This window comes from Cynara cardunculus, unplaced genomic scaffold (assembly GCF_001531365.2).
Source record: "Cynara cardunculus var. scolymus isolate 2C unplaced genomic scaffold, CcrdV1 Un_Scaffold_3525, whole genome shotgun sequence".
Taxonomy (NCBI): domain Eukaryota; kingdom Viridiplantae; phylum Streptophyta; class Magnoliopsida; order Asterales; family Asteraceae; genus Cynara; species Cynara cardunculus.
The window spans coordinates 35,536-54,215 of NW_020201515.1; the positions used below are offsets into that span (position 1 = coordinate 35,536).

Sequence of the window (18,680 nt, forward strand, 5' to 3'; positions counted from 1 at the left end):
TAGTATCGTATCGAGTCTCTAAACTTGATTGGTACATTGTACTAAAAATTGCATACTATGGTAAAATTGTCGTATCGATATATTTAATTTAATTATATATTTTAAAAAATTATGAATTTATTAAAATATGTGAGGTTGACACTTTATATCTATTAAAAATATATCTAATGGCTATTTAAAATCATAAATCAATATTTTTTTTTCTAGAATTTGTTCAACAAAACCAAAATTTGTAATAATCAATTTGAAATTCTTTTAGTCAACATATTATATTATTTATTTCTTATCATCTTTTTGGTATTAATTAACATATTATACTTTTAGATATTTTTAGTTACATAATAAAATATTATAATTGATTAATTTTTCAAAATGTTCTTTTTGGTAATTTTATATGTTTATAAGCTAGTTTTTGTCAAACATGATTTGTTCATCAACTAACTTAGCAGCTACTAATTAGTTTATCAGTCATCAACTAAGTTATCAGTTATTAACTAGCTTATCAGTCATCAACTAGTTTGCCACACATAACCTAAACATGTTTTAAGATGGGTGTTAACGAAGGAAAGATTAAAAATATCTAAATAAAAGAAATAAAAATAACAAAAAGGTGTAAATGACATAAAGGCTTTTAAGTTCACCATTTTCTAACCAAATTTAGGGTTCGTTTAATAAATATTTATAGGGTAAGCGTTTATCAATATCACTTATCTATACTATCTTATGTTGAAAACTGAAAATCGTATCCGTAAAGAGGCATGACAAGGACTAATAATCTTATTCGGTAAGTGAGGGAAACGAATCTGACCTAATAAACGCTTGTCGGGTTTAAAATGCTTACAAACAATCCATTTTGATGGTTGATAATATTATATGATAAGGTAAGTAAGAATGATATTTTTTATCAGTTAATGTTTAGAGTATCTCCAACAGCTTCTCCAAAATAGAGAAAATGAGGATTTTGAGCAAATATTTTGCTCCAACGATTTCTTCAAAACCATCTCTAAAATAAAAAAAGTAGGAGAAAAAATGGTTTTTTCTCCAAATATGAAGATAACCCCAAAAATGATTAGCATGTAAGATCACCAATAGAAAACTTTGAAAATAAATATTCAAAACGATAAATAATATTTTAATAGATGAATGAAATATTTTAATATTATAATTAATATTGAATTCTTTAAAATTGGAAATCTGTTAGAGATAAAGATAATAGTTTCTTAGAGATTTTGATTTTTGATTCTTTATTTTTAAAGAATCTGGTAGAGATACTCTTACCTTAGGATTTTTTTTAGAATATCAAACTGATTCAGTTTCTTATATTATAAATGTATAACGGTATTTAATGTCAAATCAAATGAGTGATTTGAAAATAATAACCACAAGGACTAAATCTATAATTAATTTAAAGTAAAAACTAGATTTGATACTGAATGAGAAGTACATGGACCGAATATGTAAATTACTCAATTATATATATATATATATATATATATATATATATATATANAGAAAACTATAGAAAGGATTAAATATAGAGGCTGCTAGTAAAATAAACTAATAAATACGAAATATTATAGTATACATATATACATATATATATATATATATATATATATATCAACATCTCTTACCGAATTTCTCCGATCGGATGCTATGTACTCCGTACGTTTGTTTATTTTAAATATCAACATCCTTCGTGTCAAAGTTAATTAGGTGATATTTGTTTTTTACGAGGTGCTGAAGTCTAAAGTCTTATTTCACTTATGATTAATAAGAGATGGTGTTGAAATCTGAAATTTGAATCAATAAGACTGATAAATCTTTGAATTTGTTTAAATTGTCTACTTTACCCATTAGAAAATTATAGTTTTGAACTTATAGATAAATTTATATAATTTCACAAATTTATTCATCATCATTTCGAAATTTACATCTCAATTATATAATTAACATTCATTTAAACAAAAGTATGTCATTAACGGTATTTAACACATTTATATCCTATTAAAATTGATGAGAAAGGTGAGGCGATTTGATAAGGATCTAAACATATAGATATAGATATATTGAGTGAGTTTGTTTAGTTTAATCAACATCCCTCATGTAAAAGTTAATTAATGACTTCATTATCATACTTATCATTTCATTATTATAAAATCACGGATTTCATCATCGTTTTAATGTATATATAACATAGTTGATAGACGACCAATTGAAAAGTCTACAAATTACTAAAAATAGAGCGTAGAGCGCCACCACTAGATTTTAACGAACACGACACAAGAAGGAAACACACAAAGAAACTCGTTTCAATTAAATTTAAGTTCCAAAACAGAACTAAAATCAGAATATTCGCATTATATATATATATATATATATATATATATATATATATAGGGTTGGGTTCACGTGAGACCAATTTATGTTCATTGATCAACTTTATAAGCTAACGATCTAACGGTCTAAATTGCACAGTGGCAATTTTGTAATTATTGAGAAATCTCGTGGCGTTTATGAATGTTTAGATTATCATATTATAGATCTAATCCAAGGGTTAAAAATTGGTCTTACGGGTCTTACGAAAAACCATTGGTCTCACATGATCCTAAATCTATATATATATATATATATATATATATATATATATATAAAAGTTTATTCGCTATCAAAATTCCCATGTTAAATCTGATACTTTCAGATTCATATATGCTGGGTGCGCAAACCTAGGTGGTGCAGGTCGATGCCCGCAACCCCCTCCTATATATAATATTACAACCCCTTTGTGGTCTTATCCTTAATCCATCTTTTTTCCTCTTCTTTTGAGGACAGGTTTCGTGGAGAGGAGAACGAAGACGTAGCGTAGGTTAGTCGACCTGTGGCTTGATGGGTCGCCATGAAGAGGAAAGGTTGCTGTTGGAAGGCAGACTTACAGAGGTACTTGTATGATAGAATCAGTTATTTACTTTTTAGGTTTTAATCAGAATAATCAATTACTATTTGATTGCCATATTCAAAAGGATTAGGGTTTTACGATTTTGATGTAAACAATTACTTTAGCTGCTTTCTTTTCACGATTGGAGCTGCATTTTTTGGCAGAACATTTCTTGATTATTACGGCTAAAGGATGCTTTTCTTGTAAGCTAATTTATACGATTCTTTTGTTTTCCAAACTTTATACATGGAAAGGATGGGAACTTATCTTGACTCAACCTAGAGAAGAGTTATAGACTATGTTGGCTGTTGGCATTTATTACATATTTTCCATATTCTATCTGTTTCTAAGTTGTTTGGGGTAATGAAATCAAAACAACATTTTACTTTTCCACATTATGGACTAGATTTATGGTGGCAGTATCATTTCTGCAAGGATCATACAAGTAAACATGGTACTTCTACCACCATCCTTAAAACTCACCATCCATAAAACAGAAAGAAAGATTCATACCATCCACACAAAAAAAGATGGAATATATCTGTCAGACAGGCATGTAACCATGCCAGAACCCATCAGATGGGGTGGCAACGATCATCATGGTCGAGACCATGAATCTCTGTTAATCACGCTCTGGTTTACCCCACTGGTTTGGGATAGAAAGGCTTATTTATTGATAACCGTAGCTTGGGTGCACCTCGAGTAATCTATGGGTCCTGAAGTTAACATCCTAGCAAACACTTGAGTGGGTTAGAGGGGACTTGGACCGGGTACTTCTAAGAAGCAAACTGATTGCGTTGCTAGTTAAGTTACCCCAAAGGGTTGATAAAAAGACTTATTGTGTACAATTTGGAAGGAAGGCCTTTATTCGACTTCGGTAGCTTCGCAACACTACTTCTCTTATAAATTTGGTCAAGTTTTTTACTCATGAAGAAAGGTCACTAGGTAATGATTGAACTAATGATTAACAGATGCACAGGGAAATAAGGCGTAGCCATTAGTATTTGCTGTAGCAGTTTCTTTAGGCTTGTGGCATCAACACCACATACTTGCTAGCATCAAATATGCTTTTCTAAGCTGACTGGGGCTTAAATTTTATGTTTCTTTATGAGCATATCCTTCAAAGACTCGATGGTTATTCCCTCTGTTCCATTATGAACTCCCATGAATCTCCATTTGTGGTTCTTATTTTATAGCTACTTTTCCTGGTTGTATGATTTAATGTCTATTATAGCACTAATACGGCTGTAAATGAACGAGAACACGATCAAGTAAGCGTTGTAGTTGTGTTGGAAATAATTGCAACAATAAGCTAGAAGGGGAAACACCTTAGTTGTGTTGGAAACCACCCTAATGATTTCAACTTTTAATATACACGTTTCTACTAAGTGGTCTTTGATCCAATGTTATAAGTGGACTTTTACAACCCTTAGGTTGTATTTTCAAATCTTTTGAAGACATCACTTATCCGATTGTTGCCTGTTCAAAAAAGAAGAATTTTTTTAATGGTGTTCATGGTCTCAAATAAGCCAACCAGGATGTATATACATTGTTCAGTGGAGCGTTTATAATATTTCAAATGCCCAAATAATGTAGTTTAGGGCTGGTTCTGTAGTGTCACGTCAATGACTTCCACTACCTTATTTAAAAGGATAAATTTGCATACTCCCTCTTATTTCTTCATGTCTTTGTGTGCGTTGCTTAGAGTTCATGAACTTGTTCCTGCCTTTCTGTTAGTCATCAAGTAAATCTTCACTTGACCTCTATATTTCTGTGTGTAGCCGGAGGGCAGCCTCTATACAGGAGATGGTTCAGTCGATGTCAAGGGAAACCCTGTTTTAAAAAGCAATACTGGAACTTGGAGAGCATGCCCCTTTATTCTTGGTATATTATCAATTTATCGTAATCCTTGTGCTTCTTGAACTATCTCAGTTTCATGCATTATTGACTGTTTTGACTTGAGACAGGCAACGAGTGTTGTGAACGCCTAGCCTATTATGGAATAGCTACTAATCTTGTCAGTTACCTCACAAAAAAGTTGCATCAAGGAAATGCTTCAGCTGCCAGAAATGTTACTACGTGGCAAGGCACTTGCTACCTCACTCCCCTTATTGGTGCTGTCTTGGCAGATGCATATTGGGGAAGATATTGGACTATTGCGATCTTCTCCACTATATACTTCATTGTAATGATCATCGTATTAAACATTGCACATTTTATTTCCCTGTATAACTTTTCACATTTTCGTTCCTGTATAACATGTCACATTAGAAACAGCCTCTCTACCCTTTGGGGTAAAGAAAAAGTCTATGCACATCCTAAGCTTAGGCCCTACCTCTGTGTGGAATTTACTATGTTCGGTTTGGTATTCCATTCGTAACATTTGTATTCTCTTTCACAAGCCCGCTCTAACCCTTTGGGGCGGAGAAGATGTCTGCATACTTTGAGTGAGATATAATGGGTTGGGTTTGGTTTGGTTAGGTTACTGGAGCATATTATTTTCCTTATACTTACAGATGCTTTCATTTTGTTTTCTCCTCCACAGGGAATGTGTACATTGACTCTTTCAGCATCAGTCCCTTCTTTGGAGCCTGTTGAATGTGTTGGTGCTATGTGCCCTCCAGCCACCCCTAGTCAGTATGCCTTTTTCTTCATCGGGCTTTATCTGATCGCACTTGGAACTGGAGGCATCAAACCATGTGTTTCATCTTTTGGGGCTGATCAGTTTGATGACACAGATCCAAAGGAGAGGGTGACCAAGGGATCCTTCTTCAATTGGTTTTATTTCTCTATCAATATTGGTGCATTAGTTTCAAGTTCATTAATAGTATGGATTCAAGATAATAGGGGCTGGGGACTAGGGTTTGGCATTCCTGCGCTATTCATGGGTGTTGCTATCATTAGTTTCTTTCTTGGAACTCCCCTTTATAGATTCCAGAAACCAGGTGGAAGCCCTATTACAAGAATGTGCCAGGTTGTGGTTGCATCGTTTCGTAAGTGGAGTCTGCCCGTTCCTATTGATAGCTCGCTCCTTTATGAAACTCCTGACAAGGAGTCGGCAATCAAGGGAAGCCGGAAACTCGTTCATACGGAGGAATTGAAGTAATTTTCTTGATTTCAGCACTTAACTTGTTATTTTGTTTTGTTTTATGTTTCCAAATGGACAAATTACATGTAAATACTTGGTCCGATTTAGCGCACTTTCAGAATCTTCATTATGTACCTCAAATGCGACATCTCAAACATTTAGGTACTGGGTTTACTCTGAGATTGCATGAAAATGCTACATAGCTGGATACCAAAACCTTCATTTTGGTAAGTTAAATATGCAATCTCAACCATTTAGGTACCTGTTTACATATGAGATTGCATGAAAATGCGATGTAGTTTGCTCCAGTTTGTATTTTGAGTAACGTACGCTGGTCTAAGTGATTGTAATATCACATCTGAGGTATCAAAATGAAGGTTTTGAGAGTACGTTGCATTTAATAGGAATCAAATTAAAGTACGTTGCACTTTCATGCAATTTTTCCTTTCAAATTGATTGCCTGTATTTTAACTTCAGTTTCATTACTTCCATCGAAAGTTATTTTCCATGATCTCGAATATTATCTATGTTTGCACTTCACATTCTGTGCTCATAAGTTGCTTTAATAACATGAACTGAAGTCCTAAAGAGATGCACAAAAGTACCCATCTCTTTAGCACCAGGTTCTGTTCTTGGAGTAACTGGTCCCTCGGTCTTCTGGACCTAATCAGTCGTTGCCCCAGTGGTGCAGCTAGTAGGGACTGGTCAGATGGTTAATCCTTTTTCTCGTAACAAAACATAGGCCTAACGGCTAAGTGTTCCTAAATGGCCCTCAGTCAGCAGCTTAAAAAGTGGGAAGGCCCGTAACCGGTCCTTGGCTGGGGCTAACGGGCCCATTTCGCGTGATTTTATTTGATTTTTATACGTTTCCCTTGCTCTTTTTCTTGTCGTAGGTGTCTCGATAAAGCTGCTGTACTCTCACCTATTGAAAACAGCACCGGGAACTACAACAATCCTTGGAGACTATGCACCGTGACACAGGTAGAAGAACTGAAAATCTTGATACGAATGTTCCCGATCTGGGCAACTGGGATTGTTTTCTCGGCCGTTTACGCCCAGATGTCGACCATGTTTGTAGAACAAGGGATGATGATGGACACGAGAATCGGTTCATTCATCGTTCCCGCCGCATCTCTTTCTGCTTTTGACGTCATAAGTGTCATCTTCTGGGTACCTGTTTACGACCGAATCCTTGTCCCCATAGCACGGAAATTCACAAATCAAGGGCGAGGATTTACTGAACTGCAACGAATGGGCATCGGTCTCTTCCTCTCCGTCCTTTGCATGTCCACTGCAGCTTTGGTCGAAACAAAACGTCTCGATATCGCAACATCACTCGGTTTAATCGACCAAAATACTCCAGTTCCGATCAGTATCCTTTGGCAAATACCACAGTACTTCTTATTAGGTGCTGCTGAAGTGTTTACGTTTATCGGGCAACTCGAGTTCTTTTATGACCAGTCACCTGACGCTATGCGTAGCTTGTGTAGTGCGCTTTCTTTACTGACAACGTCCTTAGGGAATTACTTGAGTTCATTCATTTTGACTCTGGTGACATCGATTACTACTCGGGGTGGGCAGCTTGGATGGATACCAGATAACTTGAATCAGGGCCACCTTGATCGGTATTTCTGGGTTTTGGCTGGGCTAAGCTTCGTGAACATGGTGGTTTACATATTCTGTGCTAAGTTATACAAGTCGAAAGCGGCTACATAGCTTTTATTGTTTGGTCGTCTAGATTTAGGTAAGAAATACAAGAGTAGCAGTTCACCATTGTGTAAAACAATGATGATTCTGTATCGATATCATAGTCATAAAACAGAAGATAGCTTTGCAAACTTTCCAACAATCATTGCTTAAATGTTTACATTGTTCCTATATCTGAATGATTGATTATTCCCAAAGATTGTCTCTAAATCTCTCATGCAGGCTGATTCATATTAATTTTTCTGTCATGGATTTGTCCTACTTTCACTCCTACTTTCACGGTCTTTCCGTGTCGTACTTTTAAAGAACCAACTTTGCTCCAGAGTTTGTTGGTTTGACGTCAGAGCTAAAAGGAATGTTGGTTTGAGTGGAGTCGTCTCTCTTTTTTCTAAGAGGGGAGGTACTGGTAGTGCAGGATGAGAGTATGACAAGATATTCGACAATAAAACTCTTTAAGCAATGATATTTTCTATGTCATTTTCCTTGACGCAATACGAAAGAGACTTAAAAGTCTTTTCTGCCGGACGACTTGTAATGGCGGAAAAGGGCCTTTACTCCGTCCCACACAATGTATTACTATTGGCCCTACAAGTTCTGCACACCAACAAATAATTAGGTGGGGGGACAACACGAAAAGAGGTCATGCGCCAAGATAGCCCAACGGGTACCCAATCAAAAAGAATGGACTATAGATCACTAACTTTAACTAAGCAACCACATGAGCGAGCTTAGGATCCCTTGAGCAACAAGTTGATTTGGAACATTCAGAAAAGATAATTGGACACAACTTGTCTATCTTCACAAATAATGAACACTTGTAAGAACCAAGGATTATACCTATGTAAATAGCTAAACCATAGTCTAGACCGAGGGAACAAGAAAGCTAATAAAAGATCAAAGTATTGAACCTGCTTGCTGAACAGTCGGTGATGGACAATTGCAAGGAGGCACTACATTATTGACCCCCGCTTTATGACGATCTTAAGTTTAAGAGTTGGCTTATTGAGTAAGTTCGGTTACATGCATCCTTACAGAAACCCACATTTCCACACGCCATGCCAAGAAATGGAAGAAATTTGGTTACTCACAAGACCCCACCTGTATACCTTATTATTACTTGAGTACCAATTCAATGGGAACTTCATCAACATCATGCCTTGTTGCATTGCTTTCATGGCAACAATTTCGGTTACAGATTTCAATTTCTCATACTTGGACATATCCTCAATTTGGTTGGAGAACTCTGAGTCACATAAATGCTTAGAGTTGCAAGTTACCTCTCTTCATCTATTATCTTCGAAACTTACTTCTCCACTGCATTGTACGGGTACACAACTAGTGTGTATATATATATATATATATATATATATATTCTGATTTGAAAACCTGTCTTTTTACAAGAATGACTCAATATCTGTTAGAATTGTCTATCTTAGAATAAAATGTCGTGGAGAAAGCATTGATTTCTGAGCTAGGTAGAGGAAGCTGATCTATACTAGAGGCTAGAGGCTAGAGGGTTCCTTTTCACTCGATTTCTATACTATAAAAGCACCAAGGAATAGGGCATGTACACATCTTCAATGATGTTTTGTAGATGGAAAACTAGCAACAATTTGCTTCTCGTATCGACAAATAAGAATAAAAATAAGAACAAATAGCTCTTTACCAAACATTTATCTAGATAAACTCTTATTTATTTTACAAGTTGAATATTTAGTAAAGACTAAAAATCTTACCTGGTAAGAGCGAAGCAAGGACCGTAACGATTTTTACTATGATTAGTGCTTATCAAGTAAATTGTTGTATACGATGTTTTTATTGACTAAAATCTTACCGAATAAGTAAATGATTAAATGCAAGTAAAGTTATTAATTTTTAGTACATCCAAACCTTAATTTGGTTTGGCTGGGTAACATCTTTGAATCAAATTTTCTTGAATTTATAAATAATTAATATTTGAGCCATGGTCTTTTATAACTTAATAATAAATGTAAAAAGAGGACGTATAAGCAAGTTGGATTCAAATTGAATTACTACTATATATGAAACAATTTTTTTACTGACGTCATCCAAATGCTGCTGTATCAAATTGAATTACTATATATGAAACTATTTTTGTTACTGACGTCATCGTAATGCTGCTGTATCAAGTAGTGAAGAATTTTGCAACTAAAATGGCCTCTCCCCTCCCCTCCCCCCCTCCTTTCAAAGAAGAAAATAATGGATCAAGATACGTACATTACGTATCTGACGTTGTTGTGGGCCCAAGATTTATGGTCTCCGTCTGATCTGGCCAAAATCCCATGGTTGTACGATGGACACGTGGAAAAGGAGCTGCGATTCCATGGACGACGATGCCTTCGTTAAACACTATATTGGTGCCCGTAACCTTGATGTTATTGATCCTCATCGGCGACAATAGACCTTCTCCTCCTGCCACCGTCACCACTAACGTCTCACCGGGCTCCATCGTTGGCAATACTGAACCTGAAGGCAGATTCATCAATCCTAAGGCCATCAATCTCAAGTTAGGAACAATGTGGAACCTCAGATTAGAGACGTATGTGTGTCCGTCGCCAAACACACCGGCGTCATCGACGGAGAATATCGTCATGCTGTTCAATTGCAAGAGTTGATCGAGGTTTTCTTGAATCAGGAGTGCGAGGACGGTGTAATCGCTCATCCGAAGGCGGATCATGGCGTCTTTAAGCAACGTACGCATGACGGTGGAGGGAGGGGAGGAGGCCGGCTGCGACGGGAACGAGAGAGAAGTCATCCGTTCTATCTGACATGAAAAGGGGGAGAGATGTGCGAGGAAGCCTTGGATCCCGTGGATGATGATGGTGCCGTCGTTGAAGAGATCAGGTCGCGTGATCTCGACTCCTCCGACGAAGAGCGTGGGATCTATGGTGGAGTTCTCCGGTGTGGATTTGGTGAGGGTGAGGCAGAGGGCGGTGGTAGGTGTGGAGGCTAGGGTTTCAATTTTGGTGCCTAAGGCTAAGTTGCTTAGGAGACGGAAAGGGTATAGGCCAGGGATGGAGTGTTCGAGGAGGAGAAGAGGGAGGGAGCAGTAAGGGCAGGAGCGGAGGGAGACGTCGGTGGGGGTGAAGATGGTGGTTAGGTTGGCGGTGTTAATGGCGGAGGAGGTGGCAGCGACGGAGAGATCGTGGAAACCGAGGGTGTAAAGGAGAGTGGACAAGTTGTATGGTGGTGGTGCTTGATCTTGTTCTTCCGGCATAGATGGAGGGAGGTAGGCGGCGGCAGTGGTGGTGGGGCGGTTGATGATCGAAAGAAGAAGTAAGAGGATTTGGAGAAGAGTAGCCATTGATGATTGTTGGAGTTGTTACACATACAGTTCATGAAAACAAGGTGGGAGGATGGCTTTTGAATTTATACTGCGAGAGATGGAGCAGTCGCTAACTTACGGTTTGGTTTGAAGGAATGAAAGAGAGGGATTTTAAATCTATTCAAATCTCATAGGATTGTAAAAAAAAAGTTTAAAAAAATAATAATCGAGTAAATAAAAATGTAATTTAATTACTTGTATAAATAATAAAATCCAATTTCATTTCAAATCCTATAAATCAAACACACATCAGTAAGTTCAAATCCATTCCCTTTAAATCCACATTCCTCAAAAACAATCCTACAAACACTACAAAAATGAAGAGTATCAGTGAGGAATTTTATCCGTTGCTGATCCATCATTGATCGTCTGTCGGTCAAAAACTCGTAGGTAATGCTATCAACAACGGATCAGCGAGGGAAACTTTTAGCACAGATCAACGACGTAAACTTTAAACGACGGATCAGCGAGAGAAACTTTCAAAAATGGAATATCGTGGAAAACTTTCAGCTAAAGATCAGCGAGAAAAAGTTTCGGTGATAGATCAACAAGGGAAACTTTCACACTACCAAATAGGTCCACATTTCTGGCGGCTTTATCCGCCGGAAATCTGTTGAAAAAAGCATTTCCGGCGGATAGAGCTGCCAGAAAAATAGGCGCCGATGATTAATATTCCAACGGATTTTTTTTTCCGGTTGATTACGGGCCGTCGAAAATTTTACCCCGATTTATTTAAAAATCTTGATTAAATTAAAAAAATATTTAAGTTTTTTCTTAAAAAATTGAATTAAAATACCGGCGGATATTTTTGCCGGAAATCTACCGGTAAATTTATTCGCCGAAATATTGATTTTATTTTTAAAATAATTATTTATTCTTTAAATATTTCCGGTGGATATATCGTTTAGAAATGTATTTTTATTTTTTAAATAGAATAATTATATCCGGCGGATATACCTGCCGATAATTCGGCGGAATTTTATAAAATTACTAATTTTAAAATATTTTTCCAGTAAATATTTAGAACATGTATTTAAAACATGTAAATATTAAAAAAAGCTAAAAAGATAAAATGCAGCTAAACATCATACATTAAACTAAACATCAGTTATCTCGACCAATTTAAAGTAGCACACATTGTTTGGTGTTCCAAACAAAATCTAAATTGTTTAAAACAAATAGACAATATTCAATTCGGTGGCAGTGGAAAATGTTGAGATTGACTGAGCTATTTGACTAAAACAATCATATCTTCAAGTTTATCTTGTCACTCCTTCTTCCGTTGTCGCTCCTCCTCCACCCACCGCTGCTCCCCCTCCTCCGTCCGTTGGCGTTGATTTTCTTCCTGTAAATATCTAAGTTCGGTTCTTAAGGCTTCAATTTCCTATACAATTAAAAAACGTTATAATATTTAATATGAATTATAAATTAAATCGATAAACATCATTAAAGGAAAATAAGCACATACCCGACTCTCTGAAGACGATGAACCACCTTGTGTGTAGTTCCAAGTCAATACCCAATTGGGATCCTGGTTGTACCCAAACCCAAATAGACGGCTTTTCTTGCTTCCCTCAATCGCCTGCTCCCACAACTCTATATCCATTAAACCCCAATACGATCCATTAAAGCCCAATACGATCCATTTAAAGCCCAATAAGATTCATTAAAGTCAATAAAACCGTTAAAGCTCAATACTACCAATTAAAGCCCAATACAATCCATTAAAGCTTAATAGAATCGTTAAAACCCAACTAACATCCACTAAAGCCTAATAGAACAGTTAAAGCCAACTAACATCCATTAAAACCCAATTAACATCCATTAAAGCCTAATATAGTTTGTTGATCCTCTCTCGCATTGATTTGATGATAATCCCTTTTACCTTTCGATGTATTATTGTTTCTGTCTTTTCAGTTTCAACGATCATCACTAATCTGTTTAGTGATCGCTGAAACACACATTGTAATCCTACAGCGACAACGATACTTCAAGAAGATAAAACTCACACCAAAGAACCTTTAGTGAATGTCGAAGACTGAAACTGAAGCTTAGTGACTGGCGCGTTCGTGATCTGAAGCGGTATTCAGTGATTACAACCTGGTCAACATATGTGTGAAGACTGCACAAGCCTCAGTGAATGCTGAAGAGACCTCCAACGTTATTCCAGCATTCAACGATCAAATGAAGCTTGCCATGCACGATTCCTTTTGTCTTGTCCTTCCATACACAAAGGACAAACACATACCCTTTGAAGAGTATAGTACTGCACGGAGCCGACTGGTCGACTCTATTGCCCACCAACTCCACGAAAGGATGTTTGCTCATGAATAGACAAATGTACTATTCACAGTTGCAAAGGACAAGATTTCCTTTTAAAGCTTGATGCGTGTTCCAAACCTTCTGATTTGCATTTAATTCAATGCGTATAAATAGGTAAGTGTTTTCTTCATGAGAAAACACATATTTATCAAAAGAACACATACGCTTATCTTCAAGCAAGTTAGAATCTCTCTCAAAGAATTCTAAAGTTCTTACACAAGAAGAACATCTTTCTGTCTTTATCTTTTCGGGAAATATTTTATTGCTAAGTATATTTGTGTGTAATCATAGATTGTTTTAGATAGGTTATCTTTACCTTTTCTATTTCCGCAAACAATCTGCAAAAAATCTGTATTGATCCTTCTTTATCAATATATATTTTTAAATACGAAAGTTTATAGTGTTTGTATTCATCCCCCCCTCCTACAAACTGTTTCTCTAAAACTCTTGTAGACCCAGCTGGGACCAACAAGTGGTATCAGAGCAGTGTTTTCTTCTCGTCTTGTTTAGTTGTTTATCTGAATTTTATTAACTCTTCTTTCTCTAGATAATTTATTGCTTTTCAAATGGCTTTACAAAACACAAGCACAAACTTTCACGATAATGGCTCCCTTGCCAAACCTCCCCGATTTATAAGAGACAACTTTAGTCTCTGAAAAAATCGGATGTCTCTTTTCTTGGAAGGTGTGGATCCTGAGATCCCACATTATATAGAGAATGGACCTTATGTTTCATATGCTATATCTCCGGTTGTTCCTAAAATAGCTACGACTACTGCATTTCCAGAACGACATATTTATAAGCTCCCTCATCAGTGGAGTGATGAAGACAAAAAGAAGGTGGCTATAGATACTCGAGCGAGATCTATAATAGCCATGTCTCTTCCTGACGAGGTCTATCACTTTGTGATGAAGCTTAGGACCTTGAAATCCATGTGAGACACTCTTCTTGTTCAATATAAAGGTACTTCCCAAGAACAAGAATCAAGGAAGATTAATCTAGTAAGACAATATGAAAGTTTTCTCTGTGGAAAGAATGAAACGTTGTCTGATGTACATCAAAGATTTAATTGTCTTCTTATTGATTTGAGGACGGTTGGCAGAGAATATTCCAACTCTGAAACTTTGACAAAGTTTCTGGAATGTTTACCAGAATCCTAGGATACATATTCCATGTGTCTCAAGATGTCCAACGATATGTCCTCCCTCTCTCTAAGTTCTCTTTATGGGATACTGCTCAATCACGAGCAGTCTCGACAACTGAAGATGAATCTCATTAAAGATTCCAGAGATATGAAAAGCTCTCTGTTAGCTTTGATCTCTGAAGATTCTTCAGTTGAACTCCCATCTTCTTCTTCTTCTATTCCTCTTTCTTCTTCTGTTTCTTTAACGGAGTTAGATCCCACTAACTCTAAGGATTTTTAAGAGTCTGATCTTGCAGACTTTGATGAGTCACTAGCTCTTCTAACTAAGTCTTTTAGAAGATTCGCAAGAAAAAGTAACTTCCACAGATCTCCCTCGCTGACCATTAAGGATAAGCCAAAGTCAGATTCTATTGACAAGGCTTTAGCGATCTGCTACAACTGTCAATGCAAAGGTCACTTTGCGAGTGAATGCAGGTCAAAGACGACTGTGATGCCATCTTCAAAAACCCCATCTTCCTTTAGAGCCAAAGATGATAAATATATGAAGCTGAAGAAGAAGTACAAGATGATGAAGAGTTCTCAGCGAAAGGGCAAAGGTCTTGTCGCTAAAGAACATGATTGGGCTGATTCGTCTGACTAATCATCCTCAGATGAGGAAGATACGGCCTACCTCTGCTTAATGGCTAAGGATGTCAAGGAAGAAACTTTTGAGACATCAACCTCCAGTGATCCCTTATCATCCTCTCTTTCTCAGGTATGTTTTTTTGAATGAACCCTCTTTTTCTTTTTCTTCTATCATGTCAACGTTAGATACGTTGACGGTTGACCTTTACAATGCCCTGAATGACAAATCAAAAGCAGAAATGCTTAATCTTGATCTTCAAGAATAGTTGAAGATTTGTCATTCTAAGATCAAAGAGTTGACTAAGATCGAAGAAGATCTTAAACATTAGGTCATTGTAAATCAGACCATCACTATTGAGGCGCGAATAGGCTATAGCTGAGCGTGTGCAATATATTGCTGAACTTAAGGCTAAAAGGCTACCATTGAAGGATGGTGCAAAGCCTCTGTCAAAGCCTCTAAGATCATCAATGCTCAGATGCCCGCCAAGATTAAGACTGGTCTAGGCTTTTCCTATGATCAGGAAGATAGTGTCACTGATAGATCCATGCTTAAGTTTGGTACCTTCGTCTTTTTTATTCCTGACACTTTTTCCTCTCAGTCTTCTTTCACTGAGAGTCATCTTGAAGGAACTCCTTTGAGTTCAGGTCGCAAAGACAAAGGTAAGTCCATTGTCATAGCACCTCTTCCCAAGATGGCTAAGAAGTCACATAGATCAAAATCTATTCCTTCAGCTTGTGCACCTTCTTCTTTCTCAGGGATCAAGATATCTGAATCTTCTCAGAAATCTAAGTCTAAGCTCAAGGTGAATGTTTCACCTAAGGACTCCAAATCCTCAGTTGTTCCTCTTAGAACAAATGAGAAGGGAATCCTTGGAGCTTGTCCCTCTTCTCCTCTGGTACTTCCTGGCCCTAAAACTAGTTTTAGCTATAGGAAGTGTAGACACTATGGTAAAACTACACATATTGCCTGCAAGTGTTCTTCTGTCGCCAAGGATGGTCCTCTAACCAAGGGTAAGAAAGTAGCCAAAGCTAAGAAATATACCAAGGCGAAATCTGCCACCAAGGCTGTAAAAACAACTAAGGTGAAGAAAACCACCGAAGCCTCCTCATTAGGCTCAGTGAAGACAACTAATGGCACTAAGTCTTCATCTTAGGTGTTGTGGTTCCTCTTACCACTGAAGTCTCTTTGTCAGGCTCAGTGAAGACACCTACCGACTCTATTCCTTTAGCGTCAGAGGTTGTTCCTAGTCTCACTGAAGCCTTTTCTTTAGGTTCAGGTGTTGTGGTTCCTCTTACCACTGAAGTCTCTTTTTCAGTGGATGTTTCCTCTAACACTGCTGGACCCACATAGAAATGGGTACCAAAGCATTTTTAAACTTTTCCCTTGTGCAGAAAGTCAAAGGCATTTGGTATCTTGATAGTGGATGCTCAAGACATATGACCGAAGACAAATCCCAACTTATCGATTACAAGGATGAAAGAAGCCCTTCCATAACCTTGGCAAACGACTTTCTCATCTCAACTTCAAGACACTTAGTGAGCTGTCTCGAAATGATCTCGTCACTGGTCTTCCTCAACACACCTTTGCAAAGGAATCTCTTTGTTCAACATGTGAGAAAGAAAAACAGACAAGAGCTAACTTCAAGTCCAAGCAAATCTATTCAGTGACCTCTCCACTTCAGCTATTGCACATGGATCTCTTGGTCCTATTAACGTACAATCCGTAGATGGAAAGAAATATACACTTGTCATTGTTGATGACTACTCCAGGTATACTTATGTCTTCTTTCTTAGATCCAAAGTGAAGCACCTGAAGAAATTATCTCGTTCATTAAAAGCATAGAAGTACTTAACAATATTAAGGTACGATCTATCAGAAGTGACCATGGAACTGAATTAAAAAACAGTACTATGGATAGCTTCTTTGAGGACAAGGGAATCTCTCACAACTTCTCTTCTATGAAAAGTCCACAACAAAATAGTGTCGTTGAAAAGAGAAATCGAACAATCATTGAGGTTGCTCGATCAATGCTCAACGAATCTCATCTTCCCACTCATTTCTGGGCTGAAGTTGTCAATACTGCTTGTTTCCCTCAAAATCGGTCGCTGATTATTAAGAGATTCAAGAAGACAGCTTACAAACTCTTCCATAGCAGAAATCCTTCTCTCAGCTATCGTCATATATTTAGTTGCACGTGTTCTATTCTCAACAACCGTGATCAACTTGGAAAGTTCGATACCAAAGCTGATGAAGGAATCTTTCTTGGATATTCTTCAGTATCCAAAGCCTTCAGAGTATTCAAACAAACGTCGACATGTCATAGAAGAAACTATTCATGTCATATTTGATGAATCTCTATCAGCTAATTCTAAACCCATCATTAATGATGATGAAAAATTAGAAAACTGGATATTCTCTCATGTTGGACAACCTGAAGCTTCCATCAGCAATCAACCCAATGCTGATACTCTAGAAGCTGATAATGATCCACTTATTATTCCAGTTGCAACTAATAACCGAAAGCGATTCTTCTTCAGAGATCGTTGCAGTGCCCATTAGTTGCATTCCTTCCTCTACTTCAAACACTGACCAATTTTTTAATGAAATGGCTTCAGCATCTGAACCTCTATCAGTCGCTAAATCTCTCACTGAGGCTCCTTTAGCAGTTCTACCCATTGCTAAAAAATCTACAGCTGAATCCTCATATTATGTTTCTGAACATCAAGGCTCAGATGAGAATCCTCTACCGGCTCAACGATGGACAAAAGACCATCCAATTCAACAAATTCTTGGTGATCCAGGTCCAGGTATTCAGACACGACGTGGTCTAGGTAATATCTGTCTCTTTGTCAACTTCCTTTCTATAGTTGAACCCAAGAAAATCAATGATGCTATATCAGACCCTAGTTAGGTCATTGCCATGCAATAGGAGCTCATTGAGTTTGATAGGAACAAAGTCTGGTACCTTGTCCCACGTCCTTCTAACAAAACTATGATAGGCACCAAATGGATTTATTGCAACAAGTTAGATGAACAAGGTATGGTAACCCGTAACAAGGATCTCCATGTTGCTCAGGGTTATAGACAAGAAGAAGGAATCGATTATAACAAAACCTTCACACTAGTGGCTAGACTTGAAGCTATTCGACTCTTTCTAGCATTTGTTGCCCATAGAGACTTTAAAGTGTTTCAAATAGATGTAAATAGTGCTTTACTTAATGAAAAACTCTAAGAAGAAGTTTATGTTGAACAACCTCTAGGGTTTCTTGACCCTAAGTATCCAAATCATGTTTATCGATTGGATAAAGCTCTTTACAAGTTAAAACATGCCCTCGTGCCTGGTATGGTACCCTCTCCTAATTTCTCATCTCTGAGAAATATGTCTGTGGAAAGATTGACCAGGCCTTATTTCTTAAAAAAATTAAAAGTCACATCATTCTAGTCCAAATTTATGTCGATGATATAATATTTGGCTCCAGTAATCCCTCTTTGTGTTTTCGGTTCGCTGTTCGC

General features: G+C 37.1%; 2 protein-coding genes across 2 annotated transcripts; one reads left to right on the plus strand and one right to left on the minus strand.

The window, feature by feature from the left end:
- Positions 1-2,788: 2,788 nt before the first annotated feature.
- LOC112503675 (protein NRT1/ PTR FAMILY 8.3-like) lies at positions 2,789-7,976 on the plus strand. The gene is made up of 5 exons (XM_025107666.1): positions 2,789-2,937; positions 4,717-4,819; positions 4,903-5,120; positions 5,481-6,037; positions 6,917-7,976. The coding sequence occupies exons 1-5, from the start codon at positions 2,887-2,889 to the stop codon at positions 7,737-7,739; spliced, it is 1,752 nt and encodes a 583-aa protein (XP_024963434.1). The 5' UTR covers positions 2,789-2,886; the 3' UTR covers positions 7,740-7,976.
- A 1,993-nt stretch (positions 7,977-9,969) lies between these two features.
- On the minus strand, positions 9,970-11,055 carry LOC112503674 (fasciclin-like arabinogalactan protein 21). Its single transcript, XM_025107665.1, has one exon. It carries the CDS (start codon positions 11,053-11,055, stop codon positions 9,970-9,972), a length of 1,086 nt encoding a protein of 361 aa, XP_024963433.1.
- Positions 11,056-18,680: the final 7,625 nt, after the last annotated feature.